The sequence below is a fragment of the Melitaea cinxia genome, chromosome 1 (assembly GCF_905220565.1).
Source record: "Melitaea cinxia chromosome 1, ilMelCinx1.1, whole genome shotgun sequence".
In the NCBI taxonomy this organism is placed as follows: domain Eukaryota; kingdom Metazoa; phylum Arthropoda; class Insecta; order Lepidoptera; family Nymphalidae; genus Melitaea; species Melitaea cinxia.
The window spans coordinates 1,229,662-1,252,500 of record NC_059394.1 but is presented as its reverse complement, the minus strand read 5'-3'; the positions used below and the strand labels follow the sequence as shown (position 1 = coordinate 1,252,500).

The window sequence follows — 22,839 nt, the reverse complement described above, 5'->3', positions numbered from 1 at the left end:
TCTTTAGTGCCGTAGCCACACAGCACAACAGTAGATAATAGGACATTTGTTATTTCAAAATCACTACAAAAATAAAGATTTATGCAAAAATATGTCAAAAACGCGGAAATAAATATTTATGTATTCGTGAAGACCTACGGATACGCTTTTAAATCTGAAAATAATAATATAATGTATGAAATACAGAGAATAATAAGCTTTAGCTATTATTTTTTTTTAATATATAGACTATGACTCTATGATGTAATTCGCACCCGTGCGAATTCACGATTTGTTACTAGATTAAAACAAGCCGCAAATCACAGAAGTGAAACGGTAACTTAAACCTCGACCAATCGTAAAACTAAAGTGACGGAGTTCGAAGCGAGTAATAGTTCTACTATTTGTGTAGTTAAATTATAATATTAAGCCAACTTGTTTTATATTTAGCAGAACTGGCAGGCGATATCCTATCTTAAAAAAAAGTCGGTGTTTTAAAAAAAATACGTATTTTTTAATTTTGTTTTGTCTAAGAACCCTTTATAAGCGCTTACACATACATTTAGCGATTCAATTTTATTTGTAATAAATAATTTTGTATGTTTACAGCTACTTTATACTAAATAGGCCTTGCGATTTCATTACGAAAAATTTTCCCCTCATGCGCCGAAAGAATCCAATCCGCTAACCCGCATTGGAGCAGCGTGGTGGATTAAGCTCTGATCCCTCTCCTACATGGGGAAAGAGGCCTATGCCCAGTAGTGGTATATTAAAGGCTGTAGCGTAGCGCCTAAAGAAGATTAACTTCCAAAACTCAACAAAAATAAAAGAAACTTAAAGTAGCAAAATATCGATCAATAAAATAAAATTTTACATCAGGTACATTAAAAACTTTCGCCACGTTGCGCGTTGGCGCAACGGTTACAGCCATGGATTGTACCTGTTGCGCTGGCGGTTGCAGGTTCGATCCCCGCACTTGACAAACATTTGTATTGGCCATACAGGTGTTTGCCGTGGTCTGGGTGTTTGTGCAGTCCTTGTGGGTCTCCCCACCGTGCCTCGGAGAGCACGTTAAGCCGTCGGTCCCGGTTGTTATTATGTACACCTGATAGCGATCGTTACTCATAGTAGGGAATATACCCGTCAACCCGCATTGGAGCAGCGTGGTGGATTAAGCTCTGATCCTTCTCCTACATGGGGAAGAGGCCTATGCCCAGTAGTGGGATATTACAGGTTGAACTGACATTAACAAACTTAGGTAATGTACCTAGTGTTATCAAGCAACCTTTGTTTTGGTGTCGCAGAGGAACCCATTTACGGGTGATATCCAGGACGCCCGGGTAGACAGTCCTAGACCGTATGTCGGCTTTAGCACTTGGGGGTGCAATAACCAAACCTTCGCGGGGAGCCTTCAGCCGCTTTAATTGGAGGGCACCAGATCTGCAGGCAACAGGATCCCTCCAGCGTTAGGCTGGCCTCGGCGAAAAGGCCAGACTTCTCCTCCATGGGGACTGTCCAGCTCACCTCTGAACAATCCCGACGACGCCGTGTCTAGCAGGACCGGGTTCCCATCCCGGCCCGACACTGGCACAGGGGCTTTACTGGAGGCGCATTAAGTAGCGCCTCCTACGCACCCCCGTTCGTCGCCTGCGGAGGGAGGCCTCGTCGGCGGCCTCTTCTCTCACCCGCTCATCATTCCCCTTCTGGGACTAAATATTACAATAAATAAAATAAAGTAACGTCTTTAGTGTAGGCCGAGAGAAATAAAAAGCCGGAGGAAAAAACACTCGGTACTCTTTTAAAATTTAAATGTATAGACAAGACAAAAACAGAACAGTAAAAACAAATGCGTCATATCAACTTTTTTTGAAGTCATTTGAAACTTAGTATCCAGTTTTAGTTTTCAAAGTAAGAAATTAACTATACTTTTTTATTTAGTATTCACTTCAATGCAATTAAAGAAATAAAAATTTGAGGACTTTTTTTGCATTTTACCCGTTCCGGTGAAAAAAAAAAATTACTATAATACTATGAGTATGGTACAAAATCAAAATTATATCAATCAAACATCGCGTCGCAGGCAAACAGTAAGTTATATTATATGTTAAACGAAGAAATACTATGAATTTTTATTAAGAAGTATAATGTAATCTTCGAATATTAGGTATTTGACTTTTTTGTTGTTGTGAAGCAACTTGTGATACACCGTTGTTATTTTTTGAAGTTATACTTCTTTTCCCGCGTTAGGAAAATGTGAGCTTCTTACGTGCGTACATATGTACACACAAACTTTTTGAAGTGAAACTTATTTAGTGCGCATGAGGGTAAAATATTTACGGATGAAACGGCAACGTTTTGATGAAACGGCAACATTTTTGTCGATGGCGCTGGAACAGAAATCTAAAGCCTTAGATTTGTATAAATATAAACGAGACTTAAAAATTAGTTTGCCAGAGAAGTTTCACTTCTGACATGTGTACTTTGTATGCACGCACTTTTTTTATTTATAAAACGAGTATGATAGCTCGGATTCGTCGTAGATATTAAACGAACGTTTTAATATTTTTACGAACACGTTATTGAATTTTTGCATTTATAATGATTTTGATTTGATTTTTGTTTTTAACAAAGCCTGTTTTTTCGTCTTCTTAATTTATGTGTAAAATTCAAATTCAAATTTTAAGAGTATTTTATTAATGTAGGCTATTTAACCAGTATTTTCGATTAGCTCTACCTCCGGTTCCGAAGGCTATCATCTTCCTGCCCTTATCCCACTTATGTAGAGTCGGTTCCGAAGGCTATGTCAGAAAGATTCCGGGAAGAATCTGAACACTTACTTTTTAAAACCAAATTTGTAATTTTTTTAATTACTTTTATATTTATTTTAAATTGCATCGAAAACGATGACGTTTAAAACACGTTTATAACAAGAATACATTTGTAGAGACATTCACAAAAAGTTTATTGAATTTTTTTTCATTATAATTTAAACCCGTTTTCAAAACCAATAAATATTGAAAAAACTAGACATAATATACAAAAAGTACAAAGAAAACTTTAAACAAACAATATCCTTACCTTATTATTTAACAGTTCAAAAACTTTTCATAACACAAACACAAAAATACAATGCAACCTTAAACGCAGTTGTTGCTCTGAACCGCGTGGTCATCGACTGAGGAGCCGGCTCGTCGCTACGCACTACCCATCGAAGGATATACCTACGTATATTTTCTTGTTAAACTGTCTCCACAGCGTTTAGCCGATGGACACTCATTTAAAGTATGATCTTAAAATTGTGTTTTACGGTACGTACAACAGTACCATTCGTCGAAAACAAAAGCCGCGTATATTGATATAAAATACATTATGAGTTTTCAACCACAATTTCCGCGTGGAATTAAATTACTTTAGACCCTAACTAAACTTTTCTCAAGTTTCCTTAGTTAATCATTTAGTCATTATTTTATGTGTCAATGAATTTTTTATTTGAAATAAGTAAATCGGATAAGTTTCTGGGAGATGATAAAGACAACAATTGGGTTATATATATATCAATGTTATAATTACTTTTTTAACCGACTTCAAAAAAAGGAGGAGGTTACTCAATTCGACCGTATATATATATATTTTTTTTTTTTTTATGTATGTTCGGAGATAACTTCTTCGTTTATGAACCGATTTTGATAATTCTTTTTTTGTTGGAAAGGAGATATCCATAGTTTGGTACCATGATAAGGAAACCAGGATCTGATGATGGGATCCCAGAGAAATCGAGGGAAACTTTCAAAAATCGTAAGGGTGACACTACTATTTAATAAAGGTCTGGAGTCGATCTGATGATGGAGAAGAGAGATAGTCGAGGGAACTCTTTAACAATTTATAGCAATTACCTGCTTTTTGAACTTAATTCGTTTCTATTGATGAGAACTTTGCACCTGTATGAGTTATAAGTGCCATTACAGTCTGATGATGGAGACAAAAGTTAGTCGAGGGAACTCTTTAACGGTTTATAGCAATTACCTGCTGTTTGAACTTAATTCGTTTCCATTGATGAGAGCTTTGCACCTATATGAGTTACAAGTGTCATTAAAGTCTGATGATGGAGACGAAAGATAGTCGAGGGAACTCTTTAACAATTTATAGCAATTACCTGCTTTTTGAACTTAATTCGTTTCTATTGATGAGAACTTTGCATCTGTATGAGTTATAAGTGCCATTACAGTCTGATGATGGAGACAAAAGTTAGTCGAGGGAACTCTTTAACGGTTTATAGCAATTACCTGCTGTTTGAACTTAATTCGTTTCCATTGATGAGAACTTTGCATATATATGAGTTATAAGTGCCATTTCAGTCTGATGATGGATACGAAAGATAGTCGAGGGAACTTTTCAACGATTTATAGCAATTACCTGCTGTGTGATCTTCTGTGTCACAGGACCAGGTTTGATAATGGAGCCCATAAACACTCGAGGGAATTTCTCAACAATTTACAGCAGTTACCTTTTGCTGTTTGACGACCGATTTGATATAATTGTGCATGTGCCGTGTCGGCGGCGCCTAAACACCGACGGTCGCGGGTTCTATTCCAGCTCTGAGTGGATATTTATGTTTATATAAATATTTATTTTTGGTCTAGTTGTTAATCCTTGTGGTTCCCCCAACCTAGCCTCGGAGAACATGCTAGGCTGTCAGTCCCGGTTGTTATTACGTACACCTGATAGCGAACTTTACTCATAGTATGTCGACGCGTTAGCGCAGCGGTCACAGCACCGGCTGTTGCGCTGGCGTTAGTGGGTTCAATCCCCGCGCACGACAGACATTTGTATTGGTCATATAGATGTTTGTCATGATCTGGGTATTTGTGCTTGTGTATTGTGTATGTTTCCGAACCCCCGACATAAGAGAAAAAGCATACTTGTTACCCATACCCATCACTAAAAATTGTAAAATAAAATAATTTTTAACAAAAAAAAAACCGACTTCAAAAAGGAAACTAAAAAGTGAAAAATAAATTTACTTAGTACAAAGTAATTCGTATTTTGATTTAGTTAATCAGAAATGATTAAATAAATATTTTATAATTTTGAAGTTGGTGCCAAGTAAATACTACAACAACCTGGCTACAATAACAAATACAAACAACACACACACAACAAACAAGTACAAAAAATATTATCTAATATGTCAAAACAATAACAGAATAACAACAGTATTCAACCTAATAGTCAATGAAACAAATTATGAAAGAAAACTGAATACAACTTATAAGTAGATACTAGAGTAGTTATGGTTTTACTTGGCACCGACTTCAAAATTATAAAATATTTATTTAATCATTTCTGATTAACTAAATCAAAATACGAATTACTTTGTACTAAGTAAATTTATTTTTCACTTTTTAGTTTCCTTTTTGAAGTCGGTTTTTTTTTTGTTAAAAATTATTTTTTCAAATATTGTTGACGTCCAGCAATTAAAATGGTATTCAAAATGAATCAACACGTATGATTGCATATGCTTTCATTTGTTTAAGCATTCGATATCTATTGAAATAGTTCTAACTAGCAATACCCGTGCGAATAATTCGCACTAAATAATTTTAATATTTATTATGATGCCGGTAGAGCAATCTTATATATAAAAATGAATCGCAAAATGTGTTGCTAAGCGCAAAACTCGAGAACGGTTGGACCGATTTCGCTAATTCTTTTTTTAAAATGTTCCTTGAAGTACGAGGATGGTTCTTACGGAGAGAAAAATTCTAAAAAAAAAAATTCAAATTTTCTGAAAAAGTCTAAAAACAACACTTTTCTATACTCCCATACAAAAGATTTGTGATAATACTTAAAAGACAATTTGAACTTTAATACCATACGATAAAGTTTGTGTTAGGCGATACGAAGTTCGCCGGGTCAGCTAGTTATCTATAAAATGATATATAATCTATGTGGAGTAATTGTGAGGTTTTTTCTAAAAAAGAAGACTAACATCTTAACATTAGCGTATTAATTTATATAATACGAGATAATTACAGAATTAATAAATTATAATCACTGTGAGTTTCCGATTTTTCGACACTATCTCAAGCACTATAGTCTCGTTTACACTCGTGATTAATGATTAAGAATACTATTTTCATAAATGTATGCCTGCCAAGCGTGGTGACTATGTGGGCAAAACACATGAGTTCAGTCCATTTTTGGCGCGAACTTGTGGAGGCCTATGTCTAGCAGTGTAATAGGCTGAAATGATGATGATGATGATAATGATAAATGTATAACCTGTAATCATTTCAAAGACTAAAAAGCTAGACTTGTGAACTCAAAGAGGTCGAATTCCTCACTCGACCGGCATATCCTGCTTTTGTCAAGCTTTATTTTATCCTGTTACTATTAACGAGTAATTTATATAGTAGGTTTTCACTTTGTTCACATTTCAGTACCTACTAGCTAAGGTCTCTCAGGTATCAGTAAATGGTATAGTATCATCTAAACACGATTGACAATTTTAGAATAAAATTTACTTCATTCATGTAGGTAACTGAGGTAGGGCACAGCAGGAATTTCCTGCTCAAAATACGGAGCAGCCCGACTGGGGTAGTACCTCGACCTTACAGAAGATCACAGCAAAATAATACTGTTTTCAAGCAGTATTGTGTTCCTGTTGGTGAGTAAGGTGACCAGAGCTCCTGGGGGGATTGGGGTTTGGGTCGGCAACGCGCTTGCGATGCTTCTGGTGTTGCAGGTGTCTATAGGCTACGGTAATAGCTTACCATCAGGTGAGCCGTAAGCTTGTTTGCCGACCTAGTGACATATAAAAAAAAAAAAAAAAAAAGGTTTTAAAAGAACCTTAGAATTGTTATTGTACAGTAATTTAGAAATAATATTTATATAAAAATACTTGATCAGGAATGTTGATTCTGCCGAGGATAATCCACTAAAAATTCTACATTTACTTATAAAACATGTCAATACACCCATTCATTAACTACAAATTTAGTCAGTGCGGCCAACAGCCAGCAATAGTAGGCGATGAAACAACATCAAAGGCCCTGAGATCCAGGAATTGATCCTGTAATCATCCCAAGGGCGTGGATAAACGATTTTCTTAATGTTTATCCCAATTAACAATGTCAAATTAAAGGTCAAAGAATATTTTAAACGACCGTTAACGACGTTTGTTATTACCGTTACCGTATTTTTTATTTTATCGCTACTGTTTAAAATAAAACCTCACTATGTAAACAAGCTCTTTTACATCTAAAGAATTTCCAAAATTCTGGCCTCTAATATAGATACAAAAATAATAGATACAAAAATAAATGCGCACTTTTTCCTTGTTTGTTTCTCAACAAGCTTTTTATTTTAGTACGAGTTTGTCTACAAGAAACAAAAATGTGGTTTACGTATACATATAGCTACATATGTACTAAGTTCAACTTGCTAAAAGCCTATGATATATGATTGCATTTTTAGTGTTTGTAGTATTCAACTAACTACCTAGCTATATCTAGATAGCATGTCTCTATCACCCAAGGTTTTATTTACAAGAATTATTTATAACTACTCGTAATTAGTAGAGTTAGTGAAAATCCGTTGGATTTTAATAATGACGCTATTTTTTTACCGATTCATTAATTATTCTTCTATAAAGATAATTCGTTGACTTGAATTTTTAAAACAGTTTGAAATTACCTGTTATACTGTATCATTCAATTGTAATAAATAAATTATAATTTCAAAATATTGCGCAATGAAAATCTCTAATTTATTGATATTTATTTATTTATTTATTTATTGATGGAGAGTTATTGTACACTATTGTGTGTTTGAAACAGGGATTTCCAAATGTTAAAATACAATTTTTATCTGGGTATTTTTCGATCCAGATCAGGATATCGGATATATATCAGGATCCCAATGGAACTTAACATTTTAAATCGGAGTTTTTCTACAGGGAAAGATCGTTGATACTACAATAATAATAATAATAATAATATTTATTTGTTTTCTCTCACACAAAATAGACACAAAATACAAATTTCAACAATAACAAAGCAAAGTCTATGTGAGAGACTGGCGACTGAGGCAGGCAGGCAGGCAGGCAGGCAGGCAGGCAGGCAGGCAGGCAGGCAGGCAGGCAGGCAGGCAGGCAGGCAGGCAGGCAGGCAGGCAGGCAGGCAGGCAGGCAGGCAGGCAGGCAGGCAGGCAGGCAGGCAGGCAGGCAGGCAGGCAGGCAGGCAGGCAGGCAGGCAGGCAGGCAGGCAGGCAGGCAGGCAGGCAGGCAGGCAGGCAGGCAGGCAGGCAGGCAGGCAGGCAGGCAGGCAGGCAGGCAGGCAGGCAGGCAGGCAGGCAGGCAGGCAGGCAGGCAGGCAGGCAGGCAGGCAGGCAGGCAGGCAGGCAGGCAGGCAGGCAGGCAGGCAGGCAGGCAGGCAGGCAGGCAGGCAGGCAGGCAGGCAGGCAGGCAGGCAGGCAGGCAGGCAGGCAGGCAGGCAGGCAGGCAGGCAGGCAGGCAGGCAGGCAGGCAGGCAGGCAGGCAGGCAGGCAGGCAGGCAGGCAGGCAGGCAGGCAGGCAGGCAGGCAGGCAGGCAGGCAGGCAGGCAGGCAGGCAGGCAGGCAGGCAGGCAGGCAGGCAGGCAGGCAGGCAGGCAGGCAGGCAGGCAGGCAGGCAGGCAGGCAGGCAGGCAGGCAGGCAGGCAGGCAGGCAGGCAGGCAGGCAGGCAGGCAGGCAGGCAGGCAGGCAGGCAGGCAGGCAGGCAGGCAGGCAGGCAGGCAGGCAGGCAGGCAGGCAGGCAGGCAGGCAGGCAGGCAGGCAGGCAGGCAGGCAGGCAGGCAGGCAGGCAGGCAGGCAGGCAGGCAGGCAGGCAGGCAGGCAGGCAGGCAGGCAGGCAGGCAGGCAGGCAGGCAGGCAGGCAGGCAGGCAGGCAGGCAGGCAGGCAGGCAGGCAGGCAGGCAGGCAGGCAGGCAGGCAGGCAGGCAGGCAGGCAGGCAGGCAGGCAGGCAGGCAGGCAGGCAGGCAGGCAGGCAGGCAGGCAGGCAGGCAGGCAGGCAGGCAGGCAGGCAGGCAGGCAGGCAGGCAGGCAGGCAGGCAGGCAGGCAGGCAGGCAGGCAGGCAGGCAGGCAGGCAGGCAGGCAGGCAGGCAGGCAGGCAGGCAGGCAGGCAGGCAGGCAGGCAGGCAGGCAGGCAGGCAGGCAGGCAGGCAGGCAGGCAGGCAGGCAGGCAGGCAGGCAGGCAGGCAGGCAGGCAGGCAGGCAGGCAGGCAGGCAGGCAGGCAGGCAGGCAGGCAGGCAGGCAGGCAGGCAGGCAGGCAGGCAGGCAGGCAGGCAGGCAGGCAGGCAGGCAGGCAGGCAGGCAGGCAGGCAGGCAGGCAGGCAGGCAGGCAGGCAGGCAGGCAGGCAGGCAGGCAGGCAGGCAGGCAGGCAGGCAGGCAGGCAGGCAGGCAGGCAGGCAGGCAGGCAGGCAGGCAGGCAGGCAGGCAGGCAGGCAGGCAGGCAGGCAGGCAGGCAGGCAGGCAGGCAGGCAGGCAGGCAGGCAGGCAGGCAGGCAGGCAGGCAGGCAGGCAGGCAGGCAGGCAGGCAGGCAGGCAGGCAGGCAGGCAGGCAGGCAGGCAGGCAGGCAGGCAGGCAGGCAGGCAGGCAGGCAGGCAGGCAGGCAGGCAGGCAGGCAGGCAGGCAGGCAGGCAGGCAGGCAGGCAGGCAGGCAGGCAGGCAGGCAGGCAGGCAGGCAGGCAGGCAGGCAGGCAGGCAGGCAGGCAGGCAGGCAGGCAGGCAGGCAGGCAGGCAGGCAGGCAGGCAGGCAGGCAGGCAGGCAGGCAGGCAGGCAGGCAGGCAGGCAGGCAGGCAGGCAGGCAGGCAGGCAGGCAGGCAGGCAGGCAGGCAGGCAGGCAGGCAGGCAGGCAGGCAGGCAGGCAGGCAGGCAGGCAGGCAGGCAGGCAGGCAGGCAGGCAGGCAGGCAGGCAGGCAGGCAGGCAGGCAGGCAGGCAGGCAGGCAGGCAGGCAGGCAGGCAGGCAGGCAGGCAGGCAGGCAGGCAGGCAGGCAGGCAGGCAGGCAGGCAGGCAGGCAGGCAGGCAGGCAGGCAGGCAGGCAGGCAGGCAGGCAGGCAGGCAGGCAGGCAGGCAGGCAGGCAGGCAGGCAGGCAGGCAGGCAGGCAGGCAGGCAGGCAGGCAGGCAGGCAGGCAGGCAGGCAGGCAGGCAGGCAGGCAGACAGGTGGTTGAGCCCGTGATCTTGTATGCGGCTGCCGTCTGGGCGCCGGCCGTGGACAAGCTCGGTATTCGCAAGCAGCTGAACGTGCTTTGTAGGGCATACCGAACCACGTCTCTGAACTCCGCATTGTTGCTCGCTGGGATACTCCCCCTCGACCTCCGCGTCCGCGAAGCCGCGAATCTGTACGAGGCGAGACGGGGGGTCCCCCAGCGGGTGATAGGGGATCGAGAGGTGGAGCGGATGTCCTCGGCTCTGCGGTCTCCGCACTCCGCCTCTCATATCGACCTCGAGTTCAAGTGCCTGGTCGACCAAGAACAGTTTACCGCAAATAGCGAAAACGAAGTCAACATCTTTACGGACGGCAGCAAGATTGAGGGCAAGGTGGGGGCGGCACTGTCCGTATGGACTGGCGCCGCCGAAGCTAGAACCCTCAAGCTTGCTTTGCTATCCTATTGCACGGTGTACCAGGCGGAACTCTTGGCGATATGCCGGGCGGCGCGGATGGCCGCAGACAACTTGGCCGGATCAGTCGGGATATACTCTGACTCCCTGTCGGCACTGCTCACACTCAAGAATCCAAAAGCCCACGCAGGGCTAGAGGGGAACGAGCGTGCCGACCATCTGGCCAAGGAGGCTGCGCTGAAGTCCAAACGCGCGTTTGACTACGACAGCTGCCCGGTTTCGTTCATCAAGCGGAGCATTCGCATGCAGTCGCTTGATGAATGGAACCAGCGGTATCGTGGCGGTGAAACGTCTGGCGTCACCAGGGTATTCTTCCCTGACGCGATAGCCGCGTACAGAATCACGAGCAAAATAAGGGTGGACGGGCTCGTCACCAAGGCGTTGACGGGGCATGGCGGATTCTCCGAATACTTGTACCGCTTCAAGTGTAAGGGGAGTCCGTCGTGCGTCTGCGACCCTGGATGCTCCGAGTCCGTCCTCCACGTCCTCCTGGAGTGTCCAACATTTGCCTACGAGAGGCTACGTCTAGAAAATCAAACAGGCGTACACTTAACGGAAGGAAACCTGTGCGAAATAATCAAAAATAAGCTAAGCAGAGAACTGTACCTACAGTATTGTATAAAAGTAGTTAAAGCTGTAAATATAAGGAATAAGAATTAGCAAAATTATGTTTTCTCAATATAATAGTATATTAAACATAAAACAATAAATACATAGTCAAAATAAAAAAATAAATACATAGTCAAAATGTTTGAGGATGCTTCTAGGAGCTCCGCGAATGTTTTCGTCACGGATGACTCTGGACCACCAATTTTAACAACAGAGGTGAAACAAGTACTTAGATCTGCTAAAACTGGTAAAGCTTTGGGCCCTGACGGTATACCAGTAGAAATTCTCAAACTGTTGGAAGAAGAACACTTAAACGCCCTAACCAACTTTTTCAACCAGGTGTATAACTCGGGCTCTTTACCCGATGATTGGCTAAAATCCACATTTATAACTATACCAAAAAAGGCAAAAGCAAAGAAATGTGAAGAATACCGCACAATAAGCTTAATGAGCCACGTACTTAAAATATTCCTGGCGATCATCCAAAACAGGATAAGACCTCGATGCGATGAACAACTTGGGGAGTGTCAATTTGGTTTCAGACCCGGCATGGGAACTAGAGAGGCGCTCTTTGCCTTGAATGTTCTAGTACAAAAATGCAAAGACATGCAGACCAATGTTATCTTGTGCTTCATTGATTATGAGAAGGCGTTCGATAGCGTAAGACATGACATACTCATGGAACGTTTGAGGGATATAGGTCTGGATGGCAAGGACTTACGGGTTATTAAGAACTTGTATTGGAACCAAAGAGCGGCTGTGAGAGTTGAGCATTCGGAGACCGATCAGGTTGAAATTTGCCGTGGTGTCCGTCAAGGGTGTATATTGTCTCCCCTGCTTTTTAACATATACTCGGAAGCTGTAATGTCTGAAGCTCTGGAAGGGTTGGAAGTGGGCGTCAAGATTAACGGTCAAGTCGTGAATAACCTACGATACGCCGATGATACCGTGCTTATCGCCTCTTCAGAAAACGACTTACAGACATTGGTGAACAGAGTTAACGAGTGCAGTGTGAAGGCGGGGTTGAGCATGAATATTAGCAAGACCAAGTTTCTGGTGGTGTCGGGCGATAAGGGTTTAGAGCCGAAAATTCAAGTAGAAGATAAATACCTAGAGCGGGTGCGTATGTACAAATACCTTGGTGCTTGGGTAAATGAAGAATGGGACTGTGGGCAAGAAATTCGGACCCGGATTGAAATTGCCCGAGCAAGCCTTAAAAGGATGGAGAAGGTTTTGTGCAGCCGCAAACTATCCATAAAGCTCAGACTAAGAATACTCCACTGCTATGTCTGGCCAGTAGTGTTATACGGTTGCGAGGCATGGACCTTGCGAGCTGACACCCAGAAGCGTCTAGAAACTTTTGAGATGTGGTGTTACCGCAGAATGCTCCGTATTGGCTGGACACAGAAAGTTTCGAATGCGAGAGTACTCCAGCGCGTCGCCACTAGCCGGATGTTACTGCAAACTGTCAAGAAGAGAAAAGCCGAGTATTTGGGCCACGTCTTGAGACACGAGCGATACCAGCTGCTCCAAATTATAATGATGGGCAAAGTAGAGGGCAAGCGACGCGTTGGAAGAAGAAAAAAGTCCTGGTTGCGCAACATCCGAGAATGGATGAAGATCGCCAGCGTGGAAGAGCTGTTTCGCTTGGCACGAGATCGCGAAAAATTCGCTGAGCTGACGGCCAACCTCCAGTAGTGGAGAGGCACAAAAAGAAGAAGAAGCATAAAATAAGCAATTAAGATATGTAAGTAGGAATAAAAGTAAGAAATTAGAATAGCTTCTATATGTAAAATTAGTTAAATTTTCTTAGAAGTAATAATAGCATTTAAGAGAATCTAATAATGTACAACCCTTGTAAACAAAAGTAAAATAGAATTAAGAAAGTATGCATAAGAAACAAAGCCTGTAAATAAAATAATTATACCTAAACCCCTGTAATAAAAGTAAAATAGAATTAAGAAAGTATGTAAACATGTATGCACAAAAAACAAACCCTGTAAATAAAATTATTATACCTAAACCCAACTCATTTCCCAAGCGTTTATTAGTTTAAGTAATATAGTAGAAGTAAGCAATAGACTAAATGGGAATCCACCCAGTGTGTGAATGTGGACAGAATGAAAGAAAGAACTAGTATGAGGAATGAAAGTGCAAGAGGCATAGACGCGAGAACTGGTATGGATGAGTAGATTAGCACAGGCTCCGACCCCCATGTCGGAGGTATCAAAAAAAAAGACAGACAGATAGACAGACAGACAGACAGACAGACAAGAATGAATTGGGTCGTGGTAACTTGGGCAGGTTTTTATTTTTATTTTTATTTTTTATTTTTATTTATTTTTTTTATTTTATACTTTCACTATACTATAAAAGCAAAATTTTATATATGTTATTTGGGGACCTATTAAAAAATGTTACCTGAATAGCCGGACAGTTTTAATGGTTTTTACATCTTGCCAGACACATTGAAATTCGCTGTAGGTGCGAGTGCGAATACTTAGTTGATTGCGATCTTTAAAAATATTAAAAAAAAAATATTACGTGCATAGCCATGTTATATAAATTAAAAAATATATATAAAAAAAATATTATTACATGTAAAAAGAGCTTTATAAATTAACGAAGGTATAGCCATCGTGTTCTCTTGCTCTAATGGCACAAAAAAAATAAACGGCACTGTATCGATCAGACGGGCAAAATTTCTGGTAACACTAGTGACAGCACTACAGTCCAACGTCAAACGCTACAGTGACGTGATGTTGAAAGTCAATACTCGTCTCTTTGGTCAGAAAATCGACGACTTTCTCACATAGGTGAAATAATAAACACACATTTTGTATTAAAAATGGCAAATGTAGAGGAATTGAGGAAGAAAATCAGTGAATTGGAGGCCAAATTAGCGGCTGCTCAAGGAAATGCGGGTCCAGTCCGGCAGAAAATCGATGTAATGTCATCAGAAGTTGTCGACTCAAATCCTTACAGGTATATTGTTTATATCTCAACATATGTTTTATAAATATATTTAAAAGTATTGTAAAGTTCTTGAATCTATTATGGGCGTTGTACTTGGATATCTGTACTTGTCTTGTACATTAGTAATAAAATATCAAGCAAAATTAAAATTATTAAAAGCGATTTTAAACACCTTACTGACTGGATATCCTTTGCGATTTTAGCTTGTAAATATTTCTTGCCTACTTATATGGCCTTTCATAACCATGGTATTATTAAGCTTTTTGGGTCACAGTATGACAAAAATTGGCTTTAACAAAAAATAAATGCTTGTATTAATAGATGACGTGTTTAGTCAGATCACTGCCAATTTCGTAATGCATTTATTATTAATAAAGCCATTTTGTTAATTTGAAATCAATCATTAATGGCCAGTTTCAATACTCTATCTATCTCTAAATTTGCTTACTAGCGATAGATTTTTGACACAATTTATATGGAGTTAACGTCAAAATTCTATCTCTAGTAAGCAAATTTAGAGATAGATAGAGTATTGAAACTGGCCATAAGTCCACCCTTGAAGCTGCAAGTGATCACATTATTTGTATTATCATTACCCCTACTACCCATTTTTATCCTATATTATTTAAAGAACATCATTATTAAGCTTTTCTAATAAAAAGTGTCATAAAAATACTATGTTAAAAATAATAATTAAATATTCTTTACAGTCGTCTGATGGCACTCAAACGTATGGGGATAGTCGATAACTACGAGAAGATCAGAGACTTCTCAGTCGCTGTGGTGGGGGTGGGGGGAGTGGGCAGCGTCACAGCTGAGATGTTGACTAGATGCGGTATTGGCAGGGTATGGTGCACAATTTATAATCCTTTTGTAGTTGTATATTTTTTAATATGTTTGGGATATTATAGAAAAGGGTGTATTTTTCTAAAACATGATTTATGTGATATGATTACCTTGATTGTTACAAGTCATAGTAAAAAAATAAGTATTGTCCGATTTAAACAGGTTTTTTGGCCGAAACTGAAACTTCCCCCTTGGTCTCAGTTTCGTCTGAAAACAAAACTCACGTGGACAACGTTACAGTGTTTACTGAAGTCTAGTAAATTCCACAACAACCCATTTTTGGCCGAAACCGAAACTAGGCCGAACATAAATTTCGACTAGTCTTTAAAAATTCGATAATATATATATGTAAACTTATAATTGTTTGTTTTGTGTCATCTCATTAATTTCTGTAGATTGTCTTTATTTAGTTTTTTTCTCTGGTTGATATTGCTCGACTTAAATATTAAATCATATTCATTTTTGTCTTGAATGTATTTAAATAACGCTTCAGCCTGTAATATCCCACTACTGGGCATAGGCCTCTTTCCCCATGTAGGAGAAGGATCAGAGCTTAATCCACCACGCTGCTCCAATGCGGGTTGGCGGATATATTCCCTACTATGAGTAACGATCGCTATCAGGTGTACATGATAACAACCGGGACCGACGGCTTAGCGTGCTCTCCGAGGCACAGTGGGGAGACCCACAAGGACTGCACAAACACCCAGACCACGGCAAACACCTGTATGGCCAATACAAATGTTTGTCATGTGCGGTGATCGAACCCGCAACCGCCAGCGCAACAGGTGCAATCCATGGCTGTAACCGTTGAGCCAATGCGTGTCATTTAAATAAATCAAGCCTCAAAACATAAAACTCTTCATAATTTCAGCTTTTACTATTTGACTACGACAAAGTAGAGTTAGCAAACATGAACAGACTGTTCTTTCAACCGCACCAAGCTGGACTCAGTAAAGTGGATGCGGCTGTTGCTACTCTTCAATCTATAAATCCAGATGTCACAATCGAGGCTTACAACTATAACATAACTACAATTGAAAACTTCAGGAAATTCCTTAAGACTCTAAGGTTTGTTATTTTAAGGCTGGGCTATAGTTTAAGACATTTTATTATTACTTTAACTGCTGTATTATGAGATAAGAAAAATTGATTATACCAATGGACTGATTTTGTACGACTAATGACTTCTTAATTGACATTTGTAATAAATAATAATAAAAAATAATAATTGTGTTTGCTCGCAAACGAAAAAAAAACCGACTTCAATTACATCGACGAGTAATACAACGTAGATCGACGAAAAAATAGTCAAGTAACTACGCGTTATCAAAGATTACTCAAAAAGTAGTTATCAGATCTCAATAAAATTTATATGTGACCACATGACAATCATCAGCTTTCGATTAAATTAAAAATTATCAAAATCGGTACACCCAGTAAAAAGTTATTGCGGATTTTTAAGAGTTTTCCGCGATTTCTCTGGGATCCCATCATCAGATCCTGGTTTAGGGATATCCGCTTTCCAACAAAAAAAGAATTATCAAAATCGGTACATCCAGTAGAAAGTTATGCGGTATAATACAACATAGGTCGACGAAAAAAGCGTCAAGTAAAAACGCATTATTAGATATAACTCGAAAAGTAGTTGTTAGATCTCAAATAAATTAAAATGGGACCAAATGACGCACACCACCTTTCGATCAAAAGAAAATTTGTCGAAATCACTCCACCCAGTCAAAATTTCTGAAGTAACATACATAAAAAAAAATACAGTCGAATTGAGAACCTCCTCTTTTTTTGGAAGTCGGTTAAAAATAATAAGTTTTAGGGATTGATTGATTTCGTTGAGTCTTTTTTTACTACATATCCTTTTTATTTATAAGTTTATTTTCGAAATATCTTTTTATTTTTATGGATTCCAATGTCGATTGCCAATGTCGGTTTGGTTAAATTTTGATTTAAATTTATTATAGAGACTAGATGGTAGATTCAAAATACCTTTCATAATATAAAAAAGTATTTCGAAAGAAACTTACATTCTTTTGTAAATTTTATCATTACAATTTTATTTATTTTATTTCAGCACAGGAAGTCATTTCGGTGGCCGGGTAAACCTAGTACTAAGCTGCGTTGACAATTTCGAAGCGCGTATGGCAATCAATACTGCATGCAATGAATTAGACATACGCTGGTTTGAGTCCGGAGTCAGTGAGAACGCTGTGTCAGGACATGTACAGTTTATAATACCTGGGGAGACTGCTTGCTTTGCGGTTAGTTAACAATTATTTTGACTAAGTTAAGTTTGCTCATAACACTGGGTATATTATCTAAGTTTGTAATGTACGTTGATTTTTTTGCTACTTTAACTTCCTTTTATAATTGTCGAGTTAATTTGTATTATTATTTTTGTAAAAGACATTATTTTGACTTTCGTTAAGTGTGTATATCACCTTATGACGAAACAAATGTTTTCATTTTATTTTATTTATTTTATTTCATTTCAATATTTTTTGTCTGAGAATTAATCATTTAAAGTTTGTTTTAATAGCAAAAGCTTGTCATTTGGTCCAGGATTACATAAATAATATAGATATGTGGACTTAGTGATGCTGTATTTAATGCAAGATATTAACAAACTTGTATAAAAACGGTTTATACTTTTTTCTTAAGGAAACTAACTGCGGAGTTTCTTGTCTATTCTTCTCTACAGAATCTACATTCCGAACCGGTGGTAGCTTCATATTTAAAAAGTTTTATTTTGTTAAATGACAATTCGAAAGTGCTTTTGAAGCCTATAAACAATTACATGTTACATAAATTTTCGCAAATGTTGTTTCATTATAATAAGTGAAATGCGCATAAACATTAGACAACAGAGCATTTTTCTCAGTTTAGTCAGTTATAGTCAATCTTATTTATGTTTATAAATTTTAACATGTATTTAATATATTATGTTTTTCTATAATTTGTTCAATATCTATAAGTATATAAGTAAAAGATGAATATTATTTTCTTTATAAATAGCAGCAAAAAAATGTCAAAGATCATTCATCATCACGCATTAAATACGAGTAGTATAATATAATCAGGGTAGTCCAAAGTTGATTAGTTGTATAGACTGGTCACTTATACCACCTGTAGTATTTAACAATACAACTGCTGCCACAAATATCTTTCTACTAAGTTCAGTTGATTTATGCTGTAAGTAAAAAGATATTTGTACTTGTATGTGTATGTGTATGAATTAAGGAATCTATTATACACTATTTTTTTTTTTATTCATCCTTAAGAATATTGTACACTTCCTATCCGTCACTACTATATCATGTCCTGTGCCCAAAGGTTATCTGGAAGAAATCGCTCTTCAGCGATAAGATCGCCTTTGTACATCTTTTTTTTGTAATCAATACTGTTTGTTTATATTTTGGTGTACAATAAAGAATATATTATTATTGTTATTATAATCTGTTTAATAATTTCAGTGTGCTCCCCCGCTGGTTGTGGCTTCAAAAATTGACGAAAAAACTCTGAAGAAGGAAGGTGTGTGTGCAGCCAGTCTGCCTACCACTATGGGAATTATTGCTGGATTTTTAGGTATGAAATAACATATTTATGGTTTTAAACTAGAAAATTTCAATACCATGTAGATTTCAGAACCTGTTTGAAAAAATTATTATAACTATTTACTTACAATAAGTTTCATTTCTTATAGTTTTAGCATAAAAGTGCAGATAGCGTGTAGTATATTACATTTTGAAAATAAAGGCTGAAAATTCTGAAATATGAAATTATTTAATCGATTTTTAAAATGAAAGAAATGTTTCAACGTTTTCTAATAAAGCTATTTGATATATGACATTCAGAATGGACTAGTCCATTGGTGCAGTTTGTAGTGCTTTCTGCTCCAGCAGTTGTGATTCTCGCCTGTGTCTGGGTGTAATATTTGTATTTATTTATATATGTATTATTACTATGTATATTTATCAAAAAAATGTAGCTATATCAGTTGGCTGTTACCTACAACATAAGCATTAAGTCCCTTAACATAGGAACAGACGACCATGTGGCTATGTTATATGTAAACAAAAAAAAAAAAAAAAAATCACAATAAAGACGGTGTCCTACATAATATAAAGTAAATGATATTTTTTGTTCAAAACTAAACAACTATTTTAGCCCGACTGGGATAGTACCTCGACCTTACAGAAAATCAACTAATCAGACACAACTAAATACTACTGTTTTCAAGCAGTGTTGTGTTCATGTTGGTGAGTAAGGTGACCAGAGCTCCTGGGGGGAATTGGGGGCAGGGTCAACAAACCGCTTTGCGATGTTTCTGGTGTTGCAGGCGTCTATAAGCTACGGTAATCGCTTACCATCAGGTGAGCCGTACGCTTGTTTGCCGACCTAGTTGCCTAAAAAAAAACATCCAAACTATGAATCCAAAAGCTATCTATTCCTTAAGCTTATCAGTAGCTTATGTCCGAGATAAACTTAATTTACGTGTAGTAAAACAAATCCTCTCAGTATTATAGTAATAATTAATATTATTCTTTTTTAGTTCAAAACGCATTGAAATATTTACTTAAATTTGGAAATGTTAGCCACTATTTAGGCTACAATGCACTGAATGATTTCTTCCCTACTATGAGTTTAAAGGTGAGATTAAACAATCAACTACAATATACTTGAATTTCTTATTTGTTTTATAATGTAACGATTTTTTTTATTGAATAATAGATATATCAAAATATGAATTTTCTTGTTAAATTAAATAAAAGAAAAAATTGTGTGTGTGCTATCACACACGGCAGAAGTGAAACTACTGATAAGTAGTCTACGGAAGATTTTTTCACCAAGACTATAAAATACTGTGTAATGTATTGTATCTCATGCTCTCCTATATATGTATGTGTATTTCTTTTTTAAATCACAATTATTCTAAAAAAAATTACTTCAATAATTTAATCATTAACAATATCAATCAATCAATCAATCAATCATAGAATAGTTAATATGAAAATTTTAGTTTCTAATAATTTCTGTTCAAAATACATGATTTTTGTTTTGTGTATTTATATGTTTTAAATATTTTTAGCCGAACCCACAATGCGAGGAATTATTCTGTCGTAAACGCCAAGTACAATTCAATTCTAGACCAGCCGTAGAACTGGCTACTGAAGTCACAGAGGACGACAGTCCTATCCATGAAGATAATGAATGGGGTGAGGTTAATTTTAAAAAAAATTAACATAAATATGTGGTGTCCTGGGACACCAGGTAGGAGCGAAGTTCATTCGGATAGTATAGAAGCAAGACAATTTGAAAAAAAAAAAAACGTTGAATTTTATATATATTTTCTAGTTCTTGATTTTTTTTAATTTTGTTGATTGGTTTTTAATTTAGTACATAAAAGTATTTAGGAAATTTAGTATTTTAGAAAATAACAAATACCGTAAAATAAAATAAATCAAACAAAATAATAATAATAATAATTCAAACTATTAAGTGAAATAAAAAAAACATATGTCTTTATTTATTTTTGTCGACAGTATAAAATTACATAAATAACTTTAAAAAAAGTTTAATAGTAATATTTTAGTTTTACAAACGTCATATTATACAGTCGTGTGACTGATATTACGTCACTTCCGTTATATATTTTTCTTACGGTTTTAGTATCATATTTTTTTTCACTTCGGTCGCCTAGCCAAATGTCAAGCCTGCCGTAAGGAACTTCGTTCCAATAAGAAATATAGAAATATGTCGGGTGAATTAGAGTAACCATAACAAAATTTGATTATCTTTTTAAATACTTATATGACAAAAATGCTGTTATATAAATCATTTGTCTATTGGAGTCACAAATTTTAGTACAAATTTTTTTAAAGATTAATTGAAGGATTACATTTACAGACAACAAGATTTACTTTGTTATTGGTTTAAGTAACGTCTTTTAAGATATATGTTGTATACAAAAAAAAAAGTGAAATGTTACTAAATGGACATCTTAGTTATGCTTTGCAACTTATTATTAAAACCTACTAGCTACACCCGTGCGAATAATTCGCACTAAATAAGTACATTAATTATAACTTTACAAAATTATAAAAAGTGATATGTGAGTTGATTTGAAATTGAACAAAACATGTACCGACCGTCAATCATGTTGACGCTGTTTCAAAATTAAAGCCGTCATTTATATAATTTTATTAATTAATTAATTTACAAAAACAAAAGGAATAATAATTTTTTAGTTGTTGATGCCGGTAGAGCAAAGCTATTATCTATAAAATGATATATAATTTATGTGGAGTAATTGTTAGGTTTTTTCCAAAAATCGAGGCAAACATCTTATATAGCGTATTAATATATATGATGTAGTTTTTCTATAGTAATATATTAAAATATTATGTAAACTCTTTTGTATGTGTAAAAAATATCTGTAAAAAAAATTATAATCTAACTCTGATTTTATTGTACAGGTATAATTTTGGTTGATGAGAACTCTCCAGACGAGGAGATGCCTAATCTAAATCTAGCAGAAGGTGTCCAGGTAATTAAATTGTATATAATATTTAATTACTAATAATAATTTAATCCTTTAAATAACGTTTTGGTGCAGTTGCACTGGTTACACTTGCAGTCGGGTTCGATCCCCGCTCATGACATTTGTATTGGCCATACATCTTGCTGTGGTCTGGGAATTTGTGCTTGAGTATTGTGTGTATTTCTAGACCCCCCCCCCACATATGAGTAAATCCTAGTAAAGGCCGTTTAGTGTGAGAATTATTATTATAGTTGAAAATTACTTTATTATTACAAAAAAAAAAAAAAAAAACAACAAGAACACATCATATTTTTTAAAAAGAATACATCATTTTACTTACTAGTGGGAAAAAATGTAAAATCAAATAAATTTGATGATCTAAATTTCCTTCCAGATGGCTTACAGCATACCAGTTGATAACAACACTCCGGAGACCAGCTCCGGAGGAGCCGTGGCTGCCTCCGAGCTGTCCCTCGAGGAGCTGATGCAGCAGATGAAGTCCATGTGAATGTGAATGTGTCGTAATAGTGTTGTGGCTTGTGTGTTGCATAGAATAATCATATCGACATATATGTATGTTATTACTGTATAATTGTAGTTATTATTTGAGACATATCTAGTGAGATTTTAAACTGTCAATTTCATTTGTCATAATTTTTAAATTGATTATGTAAAACATGGTCTTATTTAGAGCCACCATTTTGGAAACTTGTTTTATTTATCGTAGGTACTTTTAAATGAAAAACTATATTAAGTACTTGACGTTTCGCAATTTGCGTCATTGAAGTTGCTAAAATTTGTAACATCGAATGCTTGTATGCAAAGCAACGCAATAAAGATTTAATTATTTTGTCACCGTTTACAATCTCATTAGATTGGTGTATTTATTAAAAAATAGAATATCATAATAAAAATAAATTGTTTTTCAACAATTGATATCATAATTTATTTGACTTTAATATGATCTTTGAAGAAAAAAATATTTAGGGCTCGGTGCGATAGTCACAACAACTGTCTGTCGGGCTGTAGGCCACGGTCAGTTCCGCTCATGACAAATTTTAGTACAGGCCATAAATGTGTCGTTACTTAATTTTTATGTTTGAAATTGCTACATAATTATATGCATTTAAATCTTAATATGAATCATAAATGTTACATAATCTAGTGGCTTTGTCCAACTAAGCTTCGTGGCTTAGCTATGTGTGCAAA

The 22,839-nt window shown here is 38.6% G+C and overlaps 2 protein-coding genes across 2 annotated transcripts; both read left to right on the top strand.

Moving 5' to 3' along the window:
- The first annotated feature begins 10,424 nt into the window (after positions 1–10,424).
- On the top strand, positions 10,425–11,306 carry LOC123669339. Its single transcript, XM_045602981.1, has one exon. The coding sequence runs from the start codon at positions 10,425–10,427 to the stop codon at positions 11,304–11,306; it is 882 nt and encodes a 293-aa protein (XP_045458937.1).
- Positions 11,307–14,011: 2,705 nt separating this feature from the next.
- On the top strand, positions 14,012–22,566 carry LOC123654886 (ubiquitin-like modifier-activating enzyme 5). Its single transcript, XM_045590747.1, has 9 exons — positions 14,012–14,240; positions 14,942–15,077; positions 15,952–16,148; positions 17,164–17,350; positions 18,563–18,674; positions 19,642–19,739; positions 20,179–20,305; positions 21,566–21,636; positions 22,025–22,566. The coding sequence occupies exons 1-9, from the start codon at positions 14,104–14,106 to the stop codon at positions 22,136–22,138; spliced, it is 1,179 nt and encodes a 392-aa protein (XP_045446703.1). The 5' UTR covers positions 14,012–14,103; the 3' UTR covers positions 22,139–22,566.
- Positions 22,567–22,839: the final 273 nt, after the last annotated feature.